The following is a 17,324-nucleotide window of genomic DNA, read 5'->3' on the forward strand; positions in this document are numbered from 1 at the left end:
GGGAAAGGGAGGGAGCCCGGGAACCCAGGAGCACAAGGACAGCAGAGCGGCGGTCGCAAAGGCTTCCCTGCTGCTACGCTCGCTTTGCGTTGCCGGCAGGGCGTTAGATTTGGCAGCGGAGAAGGTGGATTTTAACTGTGCTGCAGATTACAGGGGCTGCTTTTGTTTCCATGCATGGAGCAGAGACAAGAACCAAGAGGCAGGAGGCAAAGCACCTCCCTCTGCCTGGAGCCGAGCACGCTTGAGGACTTTTTTCCAAGTCTGCTAGCATTTCAGAGTGCCCTTTTAAAGCAACAGGGAAAAGGAACCGAAGAAACCATATGTATACATTCATAAAAACAAACTTAAGGAAAAACACTCCCCTTGCAGGAGACTTAACAGGACTGGCTCGGGGCACCCTGCGCCGAGCCCGGCCAGTGCCCCTTCGCCGTGCGTGCTCGCGGGAGCGCCGGTCCCCGGCGCTTCCCGCCCTCCCGGCTATAGGAAGAAGAGCTTGTCGCAGAGCTGGATGGCAGGCTCGTGGTGCAGCACCTGCCCCGAGAGGAAGGCCAGCTTGTGAGCGTACTTGCAAGGTGCGGGCGCCCGGATAGTGCCCGGCCAGTTCCAGTACAAGTGGCAGAGCTTGAAAGTCAACCTGGAAACAGCAAAAGCAGCGGGCGTTAGTGCTGCCGCCTCCACCGCGGGGTGCCTGGCTCCCTCGCCCCGGGCTGCCCCCAGCAGAAACGCGCCTTGGTTCTCCCCTTCTCCCAGAGGCGAGGCCGTGCTTTGGAGCTGGCTAAACCTCCTCGCGGCGGTACCTTCTTCCGCCTGCCCGGGCTGCGGCGAGTGCCCTGAGCCGCTCCTGCGCCCGCAGCAGCTCCCCTGCAGCAGCACCCGGGCCAGGCCGGCGCTGGGCAACGCCGATTTTTGCTTACCAGCCTCGCAGCTATTTCTTGCCCAGGGATGAGTAAGAGGGATGCAACGCACCTCCTCTCTCTCGTTCCCTGTCGAGCTCCCAGCTGAAGCTAACCCCGTAAGAGGAGCAGACGGCCCCGCACTCACACGGGCGCCTGCTGCCCTCCCAGCTCGCTTTCTAGGGAACTGTTTTGCAATAAAACCAGGCTTCAACCCCGGGCACTGCGGAACGTCAGGGAGGGCTGGGTACCCCCCGCTAGGGCAGGATGCTGAGAGAGGCCTGCTCTTACCTCTGCAGGTGCTCGGAGCTGAGGTTGGCGGTGTTCAGCACACAGATGTAGCGTGTGGGGATGCTGCAGCCCTGGCGGGAGCAATGGGCCAACAGAAAGAAATCCTCCCTGAGAGGAGGAAAGGAAAAGGTTTGCACAAGCCGGGCACCCGTGTTCAGCGCGTGCTGGCCGCAGCCAAGGTGCCACTCACCACTCCGAGCTAGTGACCGTGTGGTCAATGACGGTCCCCGGCGGAGGGGACACCAAGTTCTCCGCCACAGTCGAGTAGAAGTTGGTGCTGATCTGCTTCTGCACCACGACAAACACCATACTGGGCTTGTAGTTTGCAAAGGTTTCGAAGCACTTCTGCAGCTGCGGGATTTCGTACTTCACCACCGTGTCGAGCTGGGTGTCAGACACGCCGTCTCTGTAAATCACGATCTTCTTGGGCAAGCAGTGATTCACCTGGGGAAGCACAAATATGAGGTGGTCAGTGGTGTTTTTCCCCAAACTCAAGAGGACTCGCTGGCAGGGCACAGACCCCCTCCCCGATTGCTCTGGCAATGGGAAATCGGGCACGAAATGGCTCTGCCAACACAACCTGGCTCGACTCTGGAGTATTTTGCCCAGGATGCAAACCCAGCCAGGGCCCTGATCGCTGCTGGATCGCAAACAACGGCTGGCCTCAGGGGTGCTGAATGTGTCTGGCAATATTCAGCCCGAGCAAACGCATTTCAAAGCAGGTTTCAGAGACTTTGGCAGGACAGAGAAGTGTTTGCTCTGATTCTGCTTACGGGGGACCCATCGTAGCAAAATTCCGTTTTCAGAGTGTTTCCCTAGCATTTGCACAGGAATAGGAAAAAAAAAATCGCAAGAGCCGACAGCGCCTGTGAGCTGGCAGTGCCTGAGCAGAGCTCTGCTGCTGACGGGTCCTGCACGAAGGGCTGGGCCTGCGCGAGCCGCACGCCGACGGCTCCTGCCCTGCTGCGCGGACCCTCACGCTGGGAACGTGGGACAAACGGACAAGGCTTAGAGGCTCAAGTGGTGATATGAGCAAAGGAGTAAAGTGGCACTTGCTCCAGTGCAAACTAATCCTTCAGGCAGGTTAGCACGTTCCTGAGATAAGAACGAGCCTCCTGGGTCACGCTTGGGTCATTTCAGATTTTGCATCCAGTCCAAAGTCTGCAGAGTCTATTTGCTCACTTGCAGGATGTTTTTTTTTTTTTTTTTTTTTAAATAAATGCTGAACCTCCTCAGCCCGGGGGGCTTTTGGGCAGCCAGCACACGGCACACTCCAGGCTCTGCAGCTCCCTGCTCCCACGGCCTCACCTCATGGAAGCGCTGCAGGGCATCGGCCAGGCAGAGCCGCAGGCTGTCGGCGATCTCCTGGTGCGGCATCTGGAACACGACCCTCGAGTACCACTTCGTGAGGATCCTCGAGGCAGACGGAGCTGAACGTTAGGCACTCGCGCTCAGGAAGCAAAGTCCAGAGCAGTTGTGCAAACTGGAATAAATTCCAGCTCAGCCTTCGCGGCCGCCTTTCCCAGCACTAGGGCACAAAGGGCGCATCAAAGGCGACACTCGGTGCTAGCGGCTGGCAATGCAAACACGCTCGCAGACCTTGCTGAGAGCAGCAGTCAAGGGGAAATCGTTACCTTCTCCCCTTTCTAGGAAAGGCGAGGCAGCACCACGCAGGGACACGGCGGCAAACAAAGCAGTGCCGTTAGCACAGGGGAAGAGAAAGGCAAACAGGGAGGTGCGAAACGCCGGAGCCCAGCTGCGCGGGCGCTCGGGGCAGCAGGAGCGCAGCTAGGCTGTTCGATCGCCCCCAGCACCCCGGGGCTGGCAGGGCGGCAGCGAGGGCTGGTGGCCCCGTGGCCGGGCAGAGCCGGCAGGACGTGGCAGAGGCCGGGGGAGAAGCAGAGCGCTCCCAGGCGGGAGCAACGTACTGATTTGTGCTGGCGACGAAGCCGATCACGGATCGCATCGCCCTGCTGTGGTTGTGGTACACGTCCATGCCGACGACCATCAGATGTTTCTGCAGAGGGAAAAGAGAGGCTGGAACATGGAGATGGAATTAGGCACAAACATAACCCCCTATTTCTCCGGGAGCAGTGTCCGAGCGCTTGAGGAACGAGTCCAAGGGCCTGTGGCCTGCCCTGCCCCTGTTCCCTCCAGCTGCCTGCACAAAACAGAGCTGCTATTCCCCCGGCTTTGCAGGCAGTCTATCTGCACTCCCCAAGGAAAGCCTGTGATCACAATACCGCATCGTTCAAGGCGAGCAACTGCTCTTGCAGCCACCAGAAAGTCTAGTGCTTAACGACTGCGGATTTGGCCCCGCCAGCAGAGCAGCCTGACAGCGAAGCAGGACATTCCCCCGACGCCCTGGCTAGCATGCTAATCACTCTGCCCTCCCTTCCTCACGCGCACGGCCCTGCAAGAGAAAAGAGAACAGCAAAAACATTCCCCTGCCGGAGACCAAAGGGGAGGTTTCGAGGAGAGACTCAATGCCCCTTTCATTCGGCAAGTCATCACCTAGCAGGGTCAGGGAACAGCCAAGTGTCTGTGCAAGCGCGCGCCAGACAGGAGAGAGAAACGCAAAGTCAGTTTACAACACACAGCTTGCAAACTTGTTGGGCTCACGTGCACGTAAGCAGCCCGTGTGTGCAGAGGCTCCCACGGCGGGGCCTTACCAAGGGGATGTCGATTCCCCAGAGCTCCCCGCCGAGCTTGCAGTTCATCTGCAGCAGGACCTTCTGGGCTACGCTCCTCATCTTGCTGGCCTGGCCCATGAGGGACTGTGCGTTGATGACCTGCAGCGACGGGAGAAGAGGAAAGCGAGGCCGGAGGAGCACGCTCGACCTCTCTGCAGCCTCCCCTGCTTTGCAGGCTGCCACTTTCGAAGAGGAAACGTCCCACGCCTCGAGGGCCTGGCAAAGGGCACCACTCACCTGCGACGGCACTGGGGACTGCACACAGCACAGCTTCTTGATGGCTCCATACAAGTCCTCCCTGTTACCAGTAGTAATGCAGAGCACTATCTGCACCTTTTGCTGCAAGGAAGCAAAGCCGGGAAGGAAGATACGCGCAGAGCTGGCCTTTGCCGCAGTCTATTCGCAGGCAGAGGCTGCTCTGGACACGGCGCAACCCAGCCCACCCCGAGACAACCCACAAACTGCAGCTTGACAACCTTCCCCCAGCAGACACGCACCACTGCCGGGCTCCCGTCCGGCCTCTGGGCCTTCGCGAGCGCGGTTACAGGCTAGCTCTGGTTAATGGCAACAACGACCACCGAGGACCTGCCTACTGCGAGCCCCGGGGGCAGCAGGGCACTGCCTGCCTGTCCCACCCATAAGCAACACGAGCCGGCGCAGGCAGGTCCCTGGGACCGCAGGGGACCCCCAGGCTGGGACGCACCAGGCTCTTCACCGGAGGCAGAGTGGTAAAGCCTCCCCTCTCTCCACCGATGGCTTCACGGAATGAGGCCGCCAGCCCCTGCGGGGTTTGAAGCGCAGCAGCCCCGCAGGCATCCGCCTTCGCCCTCCGTTACCTCGCTAGCCAGCACGCATCTGATAGTCTTGGCGTAGGTCTCGATCCGGTCGTCCTTCAGCTCCACCCAGGCAGGTGGGTTTATCTGCATGCCGATCGGGCCGCACACCTTCTCCATCGTGGCCACCAGCTCTTTTGCTAGGTCCTGCACGCGCTTTGGGTAAACCAGCACCCAGTAATTCATGGCAATCTAGGAGGGAGGCGAGGACAGGCCCTCGTGTTAGGAGGACAGCTCCCAAACTGCTGCGTTCCCCGGCAAGCCGTCCTTCAACGAGCCCATCGCGCCCTGCGGCGGCCACGCTCTGCCAGGACGATGGGGCAGTGTGCCCAGCACGTCTCCTTTCTCTACCCTCTGCAGCCTCCCAGCCCTTGCACCATGGTTTTACATATAGCAAAACAAAGAAATGGAGATATCTAAGCAAAGAAGCAGGGCAGCAGCCGGCGCACATGGTGCAGGAGGAGCACGTGGTGGCAGGACTCAGCTCCCAGCCTGGCAGCCTCTCCCCACGCAGCAGAGAAGAGAAATTTGGGACAGGGAAAGCAACGCAAGGAACCTACTGGGCACACAAGAATATTCAATTCCTTCAGTCCAGCGTGGCTGAAAACCTACAGCAATTTCAGGAGGAGCTGGGAAAGCCGGCACCACGGCCACATACCTCTAATCTCCTTAGGAAGAGCAGGCCAAAACACAAGGCCAATGTAAATTGAAGGTTTTAGTTAAAACACAGCTCCGTGTCCAGACAGGAACAGAGCAGTCTGGATTCCAGCACTAAGAAAACCCATCCCGATTTCAAAACAAAGGGATGTTGTTTTAACGACTGAGCTGGAAGGGCTGCCTGCTCTGCAAGGCGGCTCCTCCCGCAGCAGCGGCTCACCGCGGAGATGCAGACTTCCCGTATCACTTCTTTGTTCCAGTTCAGGTCTTCGGAGGGAGTAAAGGTGCTGTGCCTCAAGTTGATCCTTTCCATGGGCAGGATTTGGCCCCGGGTCTGAACAGAGCCAAGACTGAAAGCAATTCTGGCGCCCGCCACGCCGCAGTGCTGCTCCCCACCCGGCCACCTCAGCTCCGTCGTCCAGCCTGCGAGCCCCGCGCTCAAAGCCTCGGCGGTGCAACCCACCGGCCGGCTGCTGGCACCGTGGCAGGGGGGCAAGAACCTGCCCCTTCCGCTCCCCCCGCTGAGGCCATGCAACCAACACCCGCCAGGCTGCACGATCTGAGCACAGCTTAGAGAGCGGCTGAACCCAAACGCCTTTCACTTGCAGGGGAAACCCGGGCGCCAGGGCAGCAGCCCCTACCCTGCAGATGTCCTTGTCCAGGCGGAGGCCCCAGCGCATGAGCTCCCGCGCGGCGTCCGCGTTCTCCTCGATCCTGCGCAGGAGGCTGCACAGGCGCGTGTAGTGCTGCTTGGGGCTGTGCGACATCTCGTACATCAGGTCCTGCGCCGGACACACGGCGGGGGTGGGGGGGGAGGCACGTTTAGGAACCACAGCCCCGTATCCCCCGCCCCATGCTGCATCCAAAACCCTGCGTGAGATCCCCAGTTCGACCTCTGGGGCCGGCTTCCCGGGGCTCGGCTCTCCCAACCAGCCACCCGCCGGGCTGCACCTCCCACCAGACGAGCTCACGGCTGGAGTCTAGGAGAACCCAGCGCAGGCAGGCGCAGCCAGAGCCTTGTCCTGGCAAACGGCCTGCCAAGCACCAGGCCCTCTCCCAGGATGCAGGCTCACGCGCGCAGGGACCGCTCGGCGCAAGCACGCTCTGACCTTCATCGCTCGATTGTCCTTCCTCATCTTCTCAGGGATCCCGGTCATAAAAGAGAGCTCTGGCACAAGCAGTATCATGTTGAGCTGATGCTGCAGAGAAAGCGAAGCCAGTCCCGTCAGCAAGCGGCTGCGTGCGGAACGGGCGCTGCAAGCCCCTGCCCTCCCAGGGATGGGCAAGATGGGAGCGGGAGTTGCTGAGAGAGGAAAGACCACGGCTTTGACCTCCCCCGCCTGGCTCTGGGGAGCTGCCACCCCCGTTCCTGCCCTGGCGGAGCAGGGCTCCTAGAGCAGAGATCACAGAGGGGCTGGGACGCACCGGGCTCCGCGGCAGGCCCTCACCTTCCCCTCCGGCGTCAGCCTCTCCTTGCGCCTGTGAATCAGCAGCGGCTGGTCCAGCTCTCTGACTGTGATCCCGTAGGTTTTGCTGGAAAAACGGCAGGGAGAGGAAACTACTTCACAAGTCTGTCTCCTGCTCCGGCACTAAAGCATACAGCTTGTCAACCTCGGAAATGGCTGTTGTGCACCCGAGCTGGATACAAGCCCCTTCCCAAAGCTGACGGAGCACTGATGCTACCTGTAGTAGTCCACAAAGGTGATCTCCTCGCCACTGGCCAGGGTGAAGCTGTCCTTGGGGGTCTTGTTCCAGTCAATATCGTCGATTTGGTACGTGTGGTTGTTGTAGCGGGTGATGACCACGCTGCCGACCAGCTGCTTGGTGCATTCATCCTGGAAGCTGCTTACGCTCTGCTGGTAGATTGCATGCCTGCGGTGGGGAGAAAGCCAAGCCAGATTTCAGCTTCCTCCTCGGACAGGAGGCACTCACAGCCCTGCTCTCGCTACCCACGCCAGCGCAGAAAGAGGTGGGCAGAAAAGCCTCACACTGCACGTCCAGAACAAACCCACTGACTCAACGCCCTTTGCAGAACGGCACTGGGCAGCTTGCGTGCACCCGCACCAGCGGTCTCACTGCAGAAACCACAGCGGTCGATAGCACTGGCTATTCCCCCAGAGACACCGGAGGCCTCAGGGGAAGCACGCAGCACTGCCCTTGCCGAGAGCCGGTCCCAGACGCCGGAAGGCAGCTCCCCAAAGCACCAGAGTCCTCCAGGGCTCCTCCAGGTTTTTCTCCTCTTACATGAAATTCAGGACAGAATCGCTCCGGATAACTTTGTGGATGACATCTACCGAGAGGAAGAGACCTCCGTCCCTCTTCCGGATGCTGACGGCGTACCCTGGCCAAATCTGCAGCCTTCGCCGAGGGGAAGAACCACAAGAGAGTTCGTGTTAACACCAGAGCCGTCTGCACGGCTATGCCAGACGAGCAGGGCAGCCATCCTGCCAGCCAAAGAGCATTCAAAGCATACAGAATTTACTTCCCAGCTGGCTGCCAGCTTTCAGCTAATAATATCTAAATTGCATTGCAGAAAATAAGCGTTCTAAGGTCATGCTAACCAGAGCTGGCTGACAGCAGGGCGCAAGCTAACCAAGCAAAGACTTCCGAGTTTCCAGCCTTGAGTTACCGAGCTGCGACGGTGACAGAGCCATCCGCCTGAACGCAGCCGCGCAGGACAGCCCTGCACTGTCACACGGACCGGCGGCGTGACCCGAGAGAGGAACCCATCGTGCCTGCTGCAGCCACGACTCAAGGATGCTCCCTAAGAGACGCCTGGCCCTGCAGCCTGGCTGTCCTTCCCCAGAGGGGCTTGCTGAAGGCCACCACATCCCCGTCTCACACTCGACACGCGCGCACCTGAGTGGCAGCAACCGCAAGCACGCAGCAGGCAGTTGTGTGCAGCGCCCACCTGTAATGCTGTAGCACGGCAGCCCTGGTAGGGTCAAAGAAATTTCTCCCAACAAGTTTCATATCCAAAATTCTCATCACTCTAGAAAAGGAAAGCCAGGATTGTTTCAGAGCTCTGAGGGTAGAAAGGCTCAAGCAGAGCTCCAAGGGGATCTGGACCTTCCCTCACCTCCTGAAAACCACGTTGTAAAACGGGATGCACAGGTCCGAACTGGGCTCCAAGACCTTGGTCATCTGAATGGTTATGCTGATCTGCTCCCCGTCCGTCTTCCTCTGAGACTTCAGATCGACTGGCTGCAGGGCAGAAGATGCCTCAGCCGGGGCAGGAGGGATGCTCTGCTACCCAGCACGCCGGCTGGGCGCACCCCCAGAGCCCAGGCCTCGCTACGACGGCCTCTCCCGCCGCAAAGCGTTCACCCGGGCGCAGGTCAGCCCCGGGTGCCGACGCTACACCTCACCTGCGGGAGCAGGATGGGCAGGTAGAGGATAGAGCCGTCGAACGCGGTGACGTCTCCCGTCACCGCCCGGTGCTCCTTCAGCATCGCGAAGCGCATGCTCTTGCACTCCACGCTGGGGCTGCGGGACACGAGGGAGAAGCGCCGCATCCCCTGCGAGCTCTGCGCTACGCGTGCTTGCGAACGCTCCCCGCCTCACCCACCCTCCGCCCCCGGCCGCTCCCCGCCAAGCAGTTCGGAAACACCGAGAGGAGAAAAGCTGGAGCTGGCCCGCTCAGCGCACCCGAGGGAAGGCAGAAGGGAGGCTTCGAACCAGCCTGCCTCCGCAGCAGCCCTCCGGCACCCGCCCGCGCAAGCCCCGCCGCGCCGTGTCCGTGCCGCCCGCTCCATCTAGCGGTCGGTCGCTCGGGAAGGCGCTGGAAGAGCGGAGCTTCCCCCGGGGGCGGCGGGACGTGGCGGTCTGCAGCCGCCGGGGCTCCCCCAGGGGTGACCAGGGAGGGAGGGAGGCGCCCGCCGGGTGCTGCTACCTGAACGACACGTGGTACTGGTAAACGGCTTCGTTCTGGCAGTGGATCTTCACCACGTTCAGGCCCAGCGGTAAAGCGGTTCCCTTCGACGCCGGCTTCGTCGCTGCTGCTCTAACGGAGGGGGGGGAGAAGGCACGAAAGCAGGTCGGTGCTTTGCACCAGGCGCCTTCCCCGCCGGGAGGCGAGGAAGAAGGGAGCAGGGGAAGGAGAGGAGCCGGCACGGACGTCGCCGGCGCTTCGCTTACTGCCTGCTGGCAGCCGGGGGGAGGTCGGGCGCGGGGGCGAGCGGGCCGGCCGGCGGCAGCGAGGGCTGCAGGGCGGGCAGCGGCGCGGCGCGGGCGGGCAGGCGCGGGGCTGCGGCGCCGGGCCGGGCGGCGAACGGCACGGCTCCTCTGCCGGGGAGGCCGGGCGGCGCGTCCCCGCCGCCTCGCTGGAGGACCCTGCGTCCCCGACCGCGGGGCAGGACAGAGAGCCGAGCTGAGGGCGCGCGTGCCGGGAAGCCCCCCACCATCCCACCCCGCAGCAAGCCCCGCACCCCAACCCTGCGACACTGCCAGGAAAAAAAGAAACAAAAAATGAACAAAAAACTAAAAAACACCACCGCACTGTTTTTACCCCCCTGCCGGACACGGCCTTCAGGCGACTGAGCCCGGCGGGAGCCTGGCTCGGCCCCACTCACCTGCCCCGGGCACCCAGGGCTGCCTCCTGCTCGCCACCTGCCACGATCCTGGCGCGGCCGCCACGGCCCACGGGGAGGGAGAGGGCCCAGGGAGCTGTCGGGGGGCTGAGGCCGGGCGGCGAGGCGGCGGGCTCTGACCCAGCGCCGGGCCCGTCCCTGCGCTGCAGGGCGGAAGACGGGTCCGTCCCGAAGCCCAGGTCCCACAGCAGGGAGGACAAGGACACCTGGGAGGGAAGCGGCTCCTGCGGAGAGAAATCATTAGGCTTCAGGGTAAACGGGGAAAGCTCAAGGATGGGGAGAGGGGCCCGATCCGGAGGGGACACGCGGGCAGGCTTCGACGCCTCCGCCCGGCGCCCCGCTGCCTTGTGCCGCGCAGCCCCCCGGCCCCGCGGGGCGCAGCTACCTGGCGCCCGGGCTCCGGCGGGCGCTTGGCCTCGCCCAGGGCCCCCAGCACCCTGCCCAGGGCGGCAGGCTCGGGGGCCGGCCGGGGCCCGGGGGCAGGGCAGGGCAGGCGGAAGGGCCCGGCGCCCCGGCACTGGGGCCGCACGGGGTCCATGGCGGGCCGCAGAGGGCTCCGCCGGTGCCCGGAGCGGGCGAGGACCTCGGCGGGGCCTGGGGGCAGCGCGGGGCCCGGCGCAGCCGCGGGGCCGCCGGCGCTCGGCACGGCGAGGCGCTGCGGCGCCCGTGTGCAGCGCCGAGCACCCGCGCCGCGCATGCGCGCCCGCCGCGCCGCGCCATTGGCCGGGCGCGCCCGGGAGGTACCACCGCGGCGGGTGGGTGGATGGGGGCGGGAGCGGCGTCACCTGTCCACCTCCCCCCCGCCGCGGAATCGCTCCGCCCGCGGCGCGCTCGCCCCCGTCGCCCCGCCGCGCCCTTAGCGCGCCCCCACGTGGCGCGCAGCGGCGCAGCCGCGGGGCCGCTAATTGCGGCGCTGCAATTAACAGCCCGTCACGTGCCTACGGCAGCGGCGCGGCCCGCCGCGGGTGCGGGCACCGCCTCCCGCGGGCCCCCGCCGCGGCCTCCGCTCCCAGCTGCATTCACACACACCCCCCCCCCGCCCCGCCGTACGGCCCCGCCCCGCCCCGCTCTGCCCGTGCAGCGCCGAGCACAGCGCGGCCGGGGCCGGGCACGGCGGGGCCGTCAGCACCGCGGACAGCGGCCGCGGCGGGGCAGCGCCGGGGGGGGGGGGGCAGGTGCAGAGGGGCAGGGTGGAGGGGCACTGCGGAGGGGGGCAGTGCAGGGGGGGCAGTGCAGGGGGGGCAGTGCGGAGGGGGGGCAGTGCGGAGGGGCAATATGGGGGGGCAATGCAGAGGGGCTGGGTGGAGGGTGGGCAGTGCAGAGGGGGGGCAGTGCAGGGGGAGCACTGCAGAGGGGGGGCAATGCAGAGGGGCAATATGGGGGGGCAATGCAGAGGGGCTGGGTGGAGGGTGGGCAGTGCAGAGGGGGGGCAGTGCAGGGGGAGCACTGCAGAGGGGGGGCAATGCAGAGGGGCAATATGGGGGGGCAATGCAGAGGGGCTGGGTGGAGGGTGGGCAGTGCAGAGGGGGGGCAGTGCAGGGGGAGCACTGCAGAGGGGCAGCGCAGAGGGGCAGCACTGAGGAGCAAGTGCAAAGGGGCAATTAAAAGAGCAAGTGCAGAGGGGCAAGTACAGCAGGGCAAGTGGGGAGCGGCGGCCCCACGTGCCAAGCCTCGAGGGGAGCCAGGGTCCTCCTCCGCCCCGTCCGCTCTGCCTCTGCCTCGCTCTGCAAGGCAAACGGCGTTTCCCTGCCTGGCCGTGCCTGGCTGCCCCCCAGCCATCCCGGGCCGGCGGAGGCTGGGAGCAGGGGGGCTCGCAAGCAAGGCCGGGCCTGCCCCGGCTGGCTGGGTTTGCTCAGGAACGGCTAAGCAATGAGACGGCGCTATAGTAACGCACGTTTGCAAAGCTTGTTCACAGATTTCAGTGTTACATCATTACACTGGAAACTGGGGCCTGGCACATTTCTCATTAACTACATGATGATGGATTCTCCTCTCCCTCCCGCTGGTTTTAGGCAAGGTGAATTTGCAGGAGTAAAGTTAAAAAGGCGTGAGACGAGGAGGCCTTTCCCCTTCACGCTCAGCAGAAGAGGACCCCCTTCTTTTGCTTTTCAGCCCTCGAGCTCTTCCTCCCCTCGGTGGTACCCGGGCCCTGAGCTGTTCCTAGGGAATAAGCTGGAAGACAGGCAGTCCTCCCAACTGGGCGAGAGCAAAGCCAGCTTGGAGCGAGCCCTGGCCCCAGCCCCGAGGCAGTTGCAGGTGTTCAGTCCCAGCTCCCCTGGACATGGTTGTCCTGCATTTCCCAAAGCAGCTCCGGAGGTGGGCAGGTCGCGGAGGGCCCGAAGCCCTCAGGAGCATCCGTGCCCGAGGCCGTGGAAGGACACAGGGTGATGCAGCCGCCAGGCAGCGATGCCTCTGTGCACGAGGTTTGCCAAAAAGCACCCGCATCCTCGAGGCTGCTGGTAAAACAGCCGCCTGCCGTGGGTTTCCGTGCTGGGGCTGGAGCATGCGGAGAGGAAGGGGGATGCTGGTGGGGAAACTGAGGCAGGGAGCGGGGCAGCTCTCCCCCGAGGGATGAGCTCTCGCAAGCGTGCTGGGAGCGGCGGGTGAGTAAGCTGCTCGTGCCAGAACAGAGCGCGCCGCGAGCAGGGGTGAGGGGAGGGGGCGAAACCAGATCTCTGCGACCGGTCGGGCAGGCGGCGGGTGCGCGCGGGGTGCTGGCAGCGGTGCCGGGAGCGCCCGGAGCAGGGAGCAGCCCCAGGCATGCGGAAGGAGACTTTTATTCTGCTTTTCTCACCGCCCACGAGCCCGTGGAGGGGAGGCAGCACCCGGCGCGTGCGCGGCGCAGGACGCTGCCAGAGAGCCCAGCGGGGCCGGCTGCCCGCGGGGGACCGTGGCCACGGGTCCCACGCGGCCCCTGAGCCAGAAATCCGTGAACGAGGTCCTGTGCGCACAGCCACGGCGCCTGCCCCATCTGCAATGGGGACAGTGGGCCCGGCGGAGGCAGCCGGAGCCCGGCCCTGGTGCGGCTCCCTCGAGGAGCAGAGGAGACGCCGGCATCGGCGCCACGCACGGGGAAGGAAGTAGGACCCAATCCCCTGTCCGAGCTTGCAAAAGACGCCTCTCTGCATCCCAAAGACGCCCGGAGGGTCGGAGCACCGCGTGGTCTCCCGGAGAGGGAGGGCCGGCACGGGGCTGGGGACCCATCGCTCCCGCCTCGCTACCGGTGCCGGTGCTCCAGCAGGGCTTCGAAGTCCGGGGAACACACCAGCTTGTGCTTCACGTGGCCCAGCACGATCATCTCGCCCGTGCGGCTGTCGCCAATGCTGACGGACACCAGCTCCTTTGCAGAGAGGACAAAAAATAAAGGGGTCAGAGGGGCAAGAGGTGAGCTCCTTCCCCCCACCTCTGTCACAGCGGTGCTGTGACCGAGCCTGGCGAGCTCCCCGAGAGCTGGCTTTGGGGACCAGCACAACCCCGGTGGTCCCTGCAGGACCCACCGCCCCTCGTGGGCACCGGAGACTCCCAAATCGCCCCGCAGGCTACCTTGCGGCACATCCACGCAAAGCGGGCCCCCGGCCCATACCTGCAGGAAGGAGCAGGGCGTCCCCATGGTCACGTCCAGGGTCACCTTGCCCAGCACCAGCTGCACCTTTCCCGACTTGCGGATGAGCAGTTTCCCCACCTGCCCCTCCGGCAGGTCGGCCAGGGTGCAGGTGTTCTCCGCCTGCCTCGCCTCCTGCCGAGGGAGGCACCGGCGTCACCGCGCTGCCGCCCCGCCTGCCCCGGGACCCCCCCCCCCAACCCCGCAGCCCCCACCTGGCTCTTCTCCTGCTTCACCACGACCACTTGCCCCTCCTCGTTCTGCAGCTCCGTCTTGATGGGCTTGGTGTCCTGCGTGGGCGGCTGCCCGGGCAGCGTGTCGGGCAGCTGCAGGAAGAGCAGCTCCTCCTCCTGCGACAGGCTCAGCCGCTGCAGCAGCTCCGCCACCGGGATGTCCCGGGGGTAGCCGGGGGGGCCCCTGGCTTGCGCCGGCTTGGCCGCCGGCAGGGCCTCCTTGGGGTCCTCGCTGTCACACGGCTCTTCTTTCACTGGCATCGGGGCAAGAAGGTGGGCACGGGGGAGCGGAGGCAGCCCTGCTCCGGGCAGGGCGGCGGGGCCCCTAGCAGCCCCCCATCCCGTCCCGGCTCCCAAACCGAGCAGCACCGGGGGGGGGGACACCGCAGCCGCTGCCCGCCGGGAGCCCCGCGCGCACCTTTCACCGCTGCCAAGTCCACCTCCATCTTCTCCTCCTTGGGGCCGGGGGGCCAGGGCTGAGCGTCCTCCTGCTCGGCCGCCTCCTCCTTGAAGAGCCAGCCCGAGTGGGCCAGGGGCAGCTGCACCGGCTTGTTGCGGATGTCGTTCTTCAGGCCGGGGTCGTCGAGGAACTGCGGGGCGAGGAGACGCCGCGTCCGTCAGCGCGGGGCCGTCCCGCCGAGGCGGCCCGCGGCACCGCCGCCACTCACGTCGTCCTTCTGCAGCATGCGCAGGATCTGCTTCGTCTCCTCGTCCGTCTCCCTCTTCTCCTTCTTGATGTTGATGATGTGGGAAGGGCCGAAGTCCGACACGTCCACGGTCTTGTCCCAGGAGCCGGCTGGGGAGAGGCAGCCCCGGGTGAGGACGCGGCACGGGACGGCCGCGGAGACCCTCCCCGCCACCGGGCTCTACCTTTCTTCTTCATCATTTCGGCAGGGCCTTGCTCGAAGATGGAGTGGGACTGGATGACCTCTGGTCTGCCCCTGCCTCGGCCGTGCCCGTCGCGCTGCCGGTCCCGCTCCCGCTCCTTCTTCTCCTTCTTGACGGAGACATCCTCTCGGGGCCTGGGGAGAGGCGGCAGCGGAGCCCGGCAGCCCCGAGCGCCCGTTCGGCCGGCCCCAGCCCTCCCGCACCCCAAACGCACGCGCCAAGCCTCGGCACGGCCAAGTCCCCTCCAGAGACCGCCCGGCACAGCCACCGGGCTGCGTGTTCCAGCCCCGCCGCAGCCTCCCGGCACCGTGTTTCTCCTTTTTGCACGCCGAGACCCCTCGGAGCGGGTCCCCAGCGGCTCGTGGCCAAAGCCAGCTGCCTTAACCCAACGCCGCGGCGCAGGGATCGCCCACGAGGCCACTTACTCTTCCTTGATCTTCCTGCTAATAATGTTGGGGGTGAAGGTTTTCTGCAAGCAAGAGCAGAGGGACAAGTCACTGCATGAGGAAGGAGCGAAGATAAGCGACAGAAACCAAGCAGGCAGCGCCGCAGGATGCGGCCCGCGGCCGGGCGAGAGCCGCGGCAGCGGGTGAGGGGGGCTCCGGCCTTGCCCCGGCGTGGGGGACGGCAGCCAGCCCCCCGGCCCCAAACCGCCGCGGGGCCCGGCAGCACTCCCAGCCCGGGGCGGCTGCGTGCGCCCGGCGGCGGCGGCGTGCCCGGGCGCGCAACGCCGGCACCGAACCGGTCCGGCCGCATTGCCGCCCGCGACGGCGCAGGCGTTGGCGTACGCGCGGGCGGGAGCCGCCGAGCCACCCTCGCTGCGGCACGGCACGGCACGGCACGGCCTCCGGGAGCGGACTGGGCGCCCCGCACCCCGAACCGGGGCGGTCCCTCCTTGCACCCCGGGGGCACGCAGCGTGCGGCCGCAGCACGTGCCCCAAAGCCCTCCGAGCACGTGCGCTCAAAACAGGGCCGTGCAATGGGGCAGGACAGCGCGAAGCCCCCAGGGGCACCTCTGAGGGGCCGGGTTTTGGGTCTGCCCCCCCCCCCCAGCCCTGCCAGGGCACTTGCCTTCTTCACGCCGCCCAGGGTGAGGTCCCGGGAGCGGATGGAGGGCAGGCGCCCGGGGCTGAGGGGGGCCGGCGGGCGCCTCCCGAGCAGCCCCCGCGCCCCGGGCAGTCCCGGGCGCACGCTGCCCGGCGTGCTGCCCTCGCCGCCCGAGCTCCCCTCCGCCATCCCAGCGGTCACCTGCGAGGGGGAAGGGTCAGGGGCCCCCGGCCCACCGCCTCGGCCCCCCACCTGGGGGGGGGGGGGGGACTTGGGCACCTGGGACCCCCTACAGAGCTCCCTAGAGCTCTATGCGCCCACGCACCCACCCCAGGGTGCTCAGCACCCCGTGGCCCCCCTCCTGGGGTCCATTCGCACCCCTCCAACAGGGGTGCTCCCTCCCCCCAACCATGTCTGCTCACACTCTCACACCCCAGGGTGCTCAACCCCCACGCACCCCCCAGCCCAGGGTGCCCCCGCCGCCATGCACCCCTTTCCCTAGCGTGTTCACCCCCCCATGCACCCCTCCCACACCCCATAGCGTTTCCCCGCATGCACCCCTAGCTCTGCTCCCTTGCGCCCCCCACCCCCAGTACTCCCCCCCATGCACCCCCCACCCTAGGTTGCTCACGCCCCCCTTTCCCCAGGATGCTTCCCCCATGCACCCCCCCAGCCATACCCGCTCCCCCCCCCCACCCCCCGTGCCCCCCGGCTGTGCCCTCCGCACCGCGCCGCCCCGGCCCCTTACCAGCCCGGGCACGGCCGGCGCGCGGCCCCCCCTGCGCATGCGTGCCGCGCGGCCCGGGCTCTCCGGAAGGACGCCGCTGCCGCCATGTTTGCTCCGGGCCAGCAGAAGCAGCGCCCGGGCGGGGCCGCCATCTTTTAGCAGGGCAGTACCCGGCTCCACGCCGAAGGCGGCGGCGCCATCTTTGTGCCGGGCAGTGCCCGGCCCCTGCGACTGGGAGCAGCCAGTCGCCAGTGCTCCCAGTGCCCCGCCAGTGCCCCTCCAGAGTGACAGAGCGCCCGGCGCCCTGCCATCCCCCGCCAGGTGCGGGTTCGTGCCCAGAGCAGGAAGCTGCTCTGATTCCCAGTCGCGTGTTGAGGGAGTCTGAGTCCGTGTGTGCATGTATGTGCATGAACAGGCACATGTGTGTGCATGCACATGCATGTGAGTGCGTGCGCATGCACATGTGTGCACAAGCAGGAATGTGTGTGTGCATGCACATGCATGTTTGAGTGTTCACATGTGTGCCCGCAAGAACATGCATGTGTGTGCGCATACACGAGTGGATGTGCATGTCCATGCACACGCACACACGAGCGGTGGGGACATGTGGGAGGCAGCAGGCTCTGCCGCCCACCTCCCCGCAGGCCCAGGGACCAGGCTTGCCTCCCCAGGGTGCTGGGCACCCAGCGCGTCCTCTCTTCCCGCCCCGCGCACACCCGCAGCCGCCCCCGTGGCCTCGCCTCCTGCTCCCACGGCCGTCCTCGCTCCGCTCGCAGGCAGGCGACGTGTTTGCTCATCACCTGATGCTTTGCAGCCTGACACCCGATTGGCAGAGCAGGGTTTTCTCCCCTCTCCTCCATGCTGCTTTGGTT

The 17,324-nt window shown here is 65.7% G+C and overlaps 2 protein-coding genes across 2 annotated transcripts; both read right to left on the minus strand.

The window, feature by feature from the left end:
* Positions 1-314: 314 nt before the first annotated feature.
* Positions 315-10,494, minus strand: PIWIL2 (piwi like RNA-mediated gene silencing 2). Its single transcript, XM_062596664.1, has 21 exons — positions 10,342-10,494; positions 10,010-10,180; positions 9,505-9,569; positions 9,260-9,370; positions 8,736-8,853; positions 8,447-8,571; positions 8,279-8,359; positions 7,612-7,725; positions 7,051-7,239; positions 6,816-6,900; positions 6,477-6,566; positions 6,009-6,149; positions 5,588-5,701; positions 4,714-4,902; positions 4,115-4,216; positions 3,857-3,976; positions 3,113-3,201; positions 2,493-2,598; positions 1,375-1,628; positions 1,185-1,292; positions 315-634 (listed from the first exon to the last, which is right to left on the minus strand). Exons 1-21 carry the CDS (start codon positions 10,492-10,494, stop codon positions 478-480), a joined length of 2,682 nt encoding a protein of 893 aa, XP_062452648.1. The 3' UTR covers positions 315-477.
* A 1,366-nt stretch (positions 10,495-11,860) lies between these two features.
* POLR3D (RNA polymerase III subunit D) lies at positions 11,861-15,954 on the minus strand. Its single transcript, XM_062596796.1, has 8 exons — positions 15,750-15,954; positions 15,104-15,147; positions 14,661-14,812; positions 14,459-14,586; positions 14,209-14,380; positions 13,773-14,044; positions 13,540-13,692; positions 11,861-13,296 (listed from the first exon to the last, which is right to left on the minus strand). The coding sequence occupies exons 1-8, from the start codon at positions 15,912-15,914 to the stop codon at positions 13,174-13,176; spliced, it is 1,209 nt and encodes a 402-aa protein (XP_062452780.1). The 5' UTR covers positions 15,915-15,954; the 3' UTR covers positions 11,861-13,173.
* Positions 15,955-17,324: the final 1,370 nt, after the last annotated feature.

The sequence above is a fragment of the Rhea pennata genome, chromosome 28 (assembly GCF_028389875.1).
Source record: "Rhea pennata isolate bPtePen1 chromosome 28, bPtePen1.pri, whole genome shotgun sequence".
Lineage (NCBI taxonomy): Eukaryota > Metazoa > Chordata > Aves > Rheiformes > Rheidae > Rhea > Rhea pennata.

What these genes read in the sequence shown, in the direction of transcription:
- PIWIL2 (XM_062596664.1), bottom strand. Translation starts at nt 10,494, where the DNA reads ATGGACCCCGTGCGGCCCCAGTGCCGGGGCGCCGGGCCCTTCCGCCTG. An exon ending in GGCTGACGCCGGAGGGGAAG is followed by an intron (nt 6,567 to 6,815) that starts GTGAGGGCCTGC and finishes CTTTCTCTGCAG; the next exon opens with CATCAGCTCAACATGATACT. An exon ending in TTCGTCGCCAGCACAAATCA is followed by an intron (nt 2,599 to 3,112) that starts GTACGTTGCTCC and finishes GTCTGCCTCGAG; the next exon opens with GATCCTCACGAAGTGGTACT.
- POLR3D (XM_062596796.1), bottom strand. Translation starts at nt 15,914, where the DNA reads ATGGCGGAGGGGAGCTCGGGCGGCGAGGGCAGCACGCCGGGCAGCGTG. An exon ending in GGACTTGGCAGCGGTGAAAG is followed by an intron (nt 14,045 to 14,208) that starts GTGCGCGCGGGG and finishes CCCCGATGCCAG; the next exon opens with TGAAAGAAGAGCCGTGTGAC. An exon ending in TGAAGCAGGAGAAGAGCCAG is followed by an intron (nt 13,693 to 13,772) that starts GTGGGGGCTGCG and finishes CTCCCTCGGCAG; the next exon opens with GAGGCGAGGCAGGCGGAGAA.